This window comes from Oncorhynchus gorbuscha, linkage group LG11 (assembly GCF_021184085.1).
Source record: "Oncorhynchus gorbuscha isolate QuinsamMale2020 ecotype Even-year linkage group LG11, OgorEven_v1.0, whole genome shotgun sequence".
Classification (NCBI taxonomy): Eukaryota; Metazoa; Chordata; class Actinopteri; order Salmoniformes; family Salmonidae; genus Oncorhynchus; species Oncorhynchus gorbuscha.
In genome coordinates this window covers 8756313-8762832 of record NC_060183.1, presented here as the reverse complement: position 1 = coordinate 8762832, position 6520 = coordinate 8756313, and the positions used below count along the sequence as shown (strand labels likewise).

At 43.6% G+C, this 6520-nt stretch overlaps 1 protein-coding gene across 1 annotated transcript; it reads right to left on the bottom strand.

Moving 5' to 3' along the window:
- Positions 1 to 741: 741 nt before the first annotated feature.
- c1d (C1D nuclear receptor corepressor) lies at positions 742 to 5581 on the bottom strand. Its single transcript, XM_046368494.1, has 5 exons — positions 5469 to 5581; positions 4661 to 4803; positions 3085 to 3151; positions 2878 to 2933; positions 742 to 1831 (listed from the first exon to the last, which is right to left on the bottom strand). The coding sequence occupies exons 2-5, from the start codon at positions 4796 to 4798 to the stop codon at positions 1415 to 1417; spliced, it is 678 nt and encodes a 225-aa protein (XP_046224450.1). The 5' UTR covers positions 4799 to 4803; positions 5469 to 5581; the 3' UTR covers positions 742 to 1414.
- Positions 5582 to 6520: the final 939 nt, after the last annotated feature.

The following is a 6520-nucleotide window of genomic DNA, read 5'->3' as shown; positions in this document are numbered from 1 at the left end:
ACGAACAAATTCTTATTTACAATGACGGCCAAACCCGGGCGACGCTGGGCACATTTGTGAGCCGCCCTATGGGACTCCCAATCACGGCCTGAATCGAACCAGTCTGTAGCGACACCTCTAGCACTGAGATGTAGTGCCTTAGACCGCTGCACCAGATGGATAACGGATGGATAACGGATGGATAACGGATGCCAGGGTCTTCAGTGACGCCTCTAGCATCTCTTAGACCGCTGCACCAGATGGATAACGGATGGATAACGGATGCCAGGGTCTTCAGTGACGCCTCTAGCATCTCTTAGACCCCTGCGCCAGATGGATAACGGATGCCAGGGTCTTCAGTGACGCCTCTAGCATCTCTTAGACCCCTGCGCCAGATGGATAACAGATGGATAACGGATGGATAACGGATGGATAACAGATGGATAACAGATGGATAACGGATGGATAACAGATGGATAACGGATGCCAGGGTCTTCAGTGACGCCTCTAGCATCTCTTAGACCCCTTACTTCCTGAGCTTGATTATAGGGACAAACTGATTAGTTGCAGAATGTAATAAATGAAGACTGAGGTAGTGTCTAAAATGGTACCCTGTTTCCCCATAGGGCTCCGATCCAAAAGTTACACACTCTGTCGAGAAAAGGCCACCATTTGGAACACAGACGGATAAAGATGCCCCAGAGGGCCCTACAGAAGGAGGATGCTATGTAAGGTGTTACCAGAACGAACAGTACCCGTGCATCAATAAAATACTTTATAGTTGAAACAAGAGAGATCCAATACAGACACAGGACAGTGTTTACCAACCAAAATACTTTCTAAACACGGGCGACATGTCGGATCTACAATTGACATGATCACGAGTGTTGGAGACGGTTTCCCGAGTGGCATTCTTTAATCACAGTAGGGCCCTACAGATGGAGGATGCTATGTAGGGTGTTACCAGAATGAACCATGAACAGCATCAATAAAGACTTTATAGTTGAAACAAGATGGATCCAAAACCATAATCACAGGAAGCAAAAAAAAAAAAAAAACGTTTTGATGTCTAAGTTAAACAGATTCATGTAAAAAGTATTGTTCTCATCTAAGATAATAGGGCCGGTAGAACATCTAGATCACCCAGACATTTTGTCGGATGTTATGACAATGACTTTTTAAAAAATTTTGAAGAGTGAAAATAAACTAAAACAATTTGATGAACTTCTATTTCTGCACAAAAAAAAGTGTGTGTGTGTCTGCGCGCATTACAAAAACACCAGTGGCTCATGAGTCACGTGTCCATGGTAACAAGTGATAAGGCGCTGCTTGTACCTATCGGGTACTTTCAGACAGGTGCACATAGAAAAAGGGGGCCGAGGAAACGTGGTAGAGGCCAGCGAGGATCCAGCCCCTGGTGTTGCTCCACCTCCTCTCAGCTGAGTTTGGGTCCTTTTGACTGATGGCCATCAAAGCTTTTCTGCTGGCCGCGACCTGGCGTGTGATGGCCGCGACCTGGCGTGCGTTGGCCGCGACCTGGCGTGTGCTGGCCGCGACCTGGCGTGCGTTGGCCGCGACCTGGCGTGCGTTGGCCGCGATCTGGCCTGTGCTGGCCGCGACCTGGTGTGCGGTGGCCGCGATCTGGCCTGTGCTGGCCGCGACCTGGTGTGTGCTGGGGGGCACAAACCGGCGTGTCCTGAGGGCCACAACCCGGCGTGTCCTTTGACCTCCCTTCCTCTGGTTTCCACAATGCGTTCCTGAGGAAGCGAGACGCCGCTGCTTTGTCCAGACGGGCTGCTTTCCTCCTGTCAGTGATCTCCTTCACACGGTTCATATACGTCCTGATCCTCTCCTAGTCAGGTGACAAGAAAATAAAGGATTTAGAAATAAAAAAATATATTATTATGTCACCCATCTACAGTAGGCACCGAGTGGAAAAAATATTAGGAGCACCTTCCTAATATTGAGTTTACACCCCTTTTGCCCTCAATAGGTCAGGACATGGACTCCACAAGGTGTCCAAAGCGTTCCACAGGGATGCTGACCCATGTTGACTCCTGTGCTTCCCACTATTATGTCAAGTTGGCTGAATGTCTTTTGTGTGGCGGATCATTCTTGATACACACAGAAACTGTTGAGCGTGAAAAACCAGCAGCGTTACAGTTCTTGACACAAACCGGTGCACCTGGCAGCTACTACCACACCCCGTTCAAAGGCACTTCAATCTTTTGCCTTGTCCATTCACCCTCAATGGGACACATACACAACCCACGTCTCAATTGTCTCAAGGCTGAAAAATCCTTCTTTGACCCATCTCCTCCCCTTCATCTACAGTGATTGAAGTGGATTCAACAAGTGTCATCAATAAGGGATTATAGCTGACCCCTGGATTCACCTGACCAACGTTACATGCAAACAATATGATTATTGTGGGTAGTCAGCTTAATATAATAAGCTTGTTTAAAATGTTTACATGCTATGCAAGAAGAACGATTTCCTTAACAATCATGTTTACATGGACATCTGAAATCAGGCTACTGATGGGACATTTGATAAATGCCGAAAAATGTGTTTAAATCGGCGTATGCTTACTTCCATTATAACCATACATACAGTGTACAAAACATTAGGAACGCCTGCTGTTTCCATGACAGATAAGCAGAGTAAGGTGTTTACATGGCTAATGTTACGCCATACTCTGCCTTCTGCCATAATTTTATATGGAATTATTAGTGTGTATGTAAACATGCTCTGTCGTGGAAAGAGCAGGTGTTCCTAATGTTTTGTACACTGTGTATGTGGGGTTTTGAATGCAGGTTATGCAAGTTGACAATTGACTGAACAAAATAGGATTGGGAGGAGTGGAATTCTCTTCAGGGTAAAAATGTAATATCTTACCAACTCCTGTTTGATTGCATGTTCTTTTGGGTTTATTCCTTGTGTGACCAAGTACACTGTAAACAAGAATGACACTGTAATTTAACATGGGGAGTGTTGTGGTGACAAATCATTTCAACATCTTTACACCTCCCCCCCAAAAATGTGCAGACTGGATATCATTTCATAATATTAACTTGGATCTGCAGGAAAACAAAGCAAACTTACTCCAGAAAAGAGAGTTGAGGCTATATGCAGACATTAGGTCCAGCTTGGCTTGTTCCAGAGGATCCAGCTATTAAGAAAACAAGAGACACATTGAGAGGGTTTGTTTTAGCTCGCCCAGTTCGATAGGTAGGCAGAGTTAGAGTTAAAAGTGATTTGTATTCGTTTTGTAACCAGGCTGCACCCCGGGCATGAGCTGAGAGCCACTGGTGAAATTGGCAAGCAGTAATGAGTTAGTATTCCCTGTTTTCACATGAATAAGTGTTTGATAGAAAACACACATGATTTATCTGCCTTCTGAAGCAAAACTATACTGAACAAAAATAAACAACATGCAACAATTAACAATTTTACTGAGTTACAGTTCATATAAGGAAATCAGTCAGTTGAAATGAATTCCATAGGCCCTAATCTATGGATTTCACATAACTGGGCAGAGGTGGAACCATGGCATAGGCCCACCCACTTGGGAGCCAGGCCCAGTCAATCAGAGTTTTTCCACACAAAAAGGGCTTTAATTACAGACAGAAATACTCCTTGGTTTCATCAGATTTCCAGGTGGCTGGTCTCAGACAATCCCGCAGGTGAAGAAGCCGAATGTGGTGGTCCTGGGCTGGCATGGTTACACGTGGTCTGCGTTTGTGAGGCAGGTTGAACGCCAAATTCTCTAAAACGACGTTGGAGGCGGCGTATGGTTGAGAAATTAACATTAAATTCTCTGGCAACAGCTCTGGTGGATATTCCTGCCGTCACCATGCCAACTGCACGCTCCCTCAACTTGAGACTTCGGTGGCATTGTGTTGTGTGACAAAACTGCACATTTTAGTGTGGCCTTTTATTGTGTCCAGCACAAGGTGGACTTGTGTAATGATGCCATTTAATCAATTACTTGATTTGCCACACCTGTCAGGTGGATGGATTATCTTGGCAAAGGTGAAATGCTCACTAACAGGGATGTAAACAAATTTATGCACAAAATTTGAGAGAAATAATCTTTTTGTGCGTATGGAACATTTCTGGGATCTTTTATTTCAGCTCATGAAACATGGGACCAACACATTACATGTTGCGTTGATATCTTTGTTCAGTATAGTTTGAGAATTCAAACAAATATATTTTATAGAAAATACATGTTGTAGCCTGTTTCTGAAGCATGCCTTATGCTGCCTGCCTTGTTGACAATATGACCCGGAGCTGTAGATTTGAGCAGGGCGCTATGTGCACCCCAGTTCAGTAGTGTAATTAAACCTCTTAATTGGTGAGGGTCAGCAGAGGTCTAAATATTGCTGTTCTGTTCGTTTGAATACGTGACCTACTCAAGAGGGACATTCCCAATCACCAGGGGTGTATTCATTACGCCGATACTGTTGCAAAACCTTTTGCGACAGAAACCGTTAAACTACAAACGGAAAATGTGTTGCATCGAAAACTAGAGTTTCTATTGGACAAATTCAGCTAGGTCTCTCCTCGTTTTGTTTGTGCTCCGTTTGGTTCTTAAGCGGTAATCAGCTGAATACGCCGCAGGACTTCAGAGGAACTCAATACCAAGTCCTTCTACCCGGTCAGTCTGAAAACATACTTTTTTCACCAGCTCATTTCTTGGCATGGATAGGATGGTCTGCACCATGTTGTTGACAGCACCGACTGATGACTCAAACCCTGTGAGCTGCTCCTCAATCTCAGTAGGGTAGTCTTCCACAGGGATGTCCTCTGCCATGTTGTCTGGGAGATTAAGACAAATTAACATTAGCTAGATAGACATAGTACATTTTATTCACTTAGCAGACGCTCTTATCCAGAGGGACTTAAAGTATTGAGTGTACTGTAGACACTAGACAAGGTCGCTAGCTAGCTACTAATGATACCATGAGTCGTTCCACCTCAACAAGAAGCAGAGGCTCGACACTCACCATTGCAGATTGTTCTGAAATCATTTTGGTTGTTAGAAACAAAAGATTAGCATTCCTGCAACATTATTTTGTTTAAATATAATTTGATTGCATCCAAATTGATAGGATTCATGTAACAATATATATTAGTAACTTATTTATGTTTTCAAAAAACATTGGAGACGAACATACTTTACACGTTAACAACAATCTAAACCAACCCGTCTGTTTTACACGCATCTATACCACCTGCTTTGATGTAGCCAAGATTAATAGGAAGAGGCGAAGCAATATCATTGATAATGTGGCTGAAATAGCCATGCATATTGCTGGCTAGCTAGCGTTTAAGCAAGCTACGGCTCAGCGAAAACACTTTATTCCTGTCAATGACAAATCCCCTCGCAACACTCCGTTAACTACTCATTGTTGAATAGTTTGTCTAATATATTATCTATTACATTATCTGGTTAATGTAATAATGAGAAGCTAGCTAGCTACCTGTTTCTCCACACGTTGTTGTCCAACCGGAAATACGTAAGCGGCAACATTCTCTTCTTCTATGTTTTGTGTTTCGCCTATCGACACGAAACCGATGCTCAATGGCGCCCTCTACTGTGTTGGATTGCAGAAAACCAAATGTACATTCAATCGCTAAAAGTGCATATTGTGAGGGGCAGGACTGTTAACATAATTTGAGCGCTAGCAAAACGCTGCACAGAGAGCAAAATTATGGTTTCAAATCAAATGTATTTGTCACATACACATGGTTAGCAGATGTTAATGCGAGTGAAGCGAAATGTTCGTGCTTCTAGTTCCGACAATGCAGTAATAACCAACAAGTAATCTTGCTAACAATTCCAAAACTACTACCTTATAGACACAAGTGTAAGGGGATAAAGAATATGTACATAAAGATATTAATGAGTGATGGTACAGAGCGGCATAGGCAAGATACAGTAGATGGTATCGAGTGCAGTATATACATATGAGATGAGTATGTAAACAAAGTGGCATAGTTTAAAGTGACTAGTGATACATGTATTACATAAAGATGCAGTAGATGATATAGAGTACATTATATACGTATACATATGAGATGAATAATGTAGGGTATGTAAACATTATATTAGGTAGCATTGTTTAAAGTGGCTTGTGATATATTTTACATCATTTCCCATCAATTCCCATTATTAAAGTGGCTGGAGTTGAGTCAGTGTGTTGGCAGCAGCCACTCAATGTTAGTGGTGGCTGTTTAACAGTCTGATGGCCTTAAGATAGAAGCTGTTATTCAGTCTCTCGTCCCAGCTTTGATGCACCTGTACTGACCTCGCCTTCTGGATGATAGCGGGGTGAACAAGCAGTGGCTCGGGTGGTTGTTGTCCTTGATGATCTTTATGGCCTTCATGTGACATCGGGTGGTGTAGGTGTCCTGGAGGGCAGGTTGTTTGCCCCCGGTGATGCGTTGTGCAGACCTCACTACCCTCTGGAGAGCCTTACGGTTGTGGGCGGAGCAGTTGCCGTACCAGGCGGTGATACAGCCCGACAGGATG

What these genes read in the sequence shown, in the direction of transcription:
- c1d (XM_046368494.1), bottom strand. Translation starts at nt 4,798, where the DNA reads ATGGCAGAGGACATCCCTGTGGAAGACTACCCTACTGAGATTGAGGAG. An exon ending in CCTCAACTCTCTTTTCTGGA is followed by an intron (nt 2,934 to 3,084) that starts GTAAGTTTGCTT and finishes TCTTGTTTACAG; the next exon opens with TGTACTTGGTCACACAAGGA. An exon ending in ATGCAATCAAACAGGAGTTG is followed by an intron (nt 1,832 to 2,877) that starts GTAAGATATTAC and finishes TCACCTGACTAG; the next exon opens with GAGAGGATCAGGACGTATAT.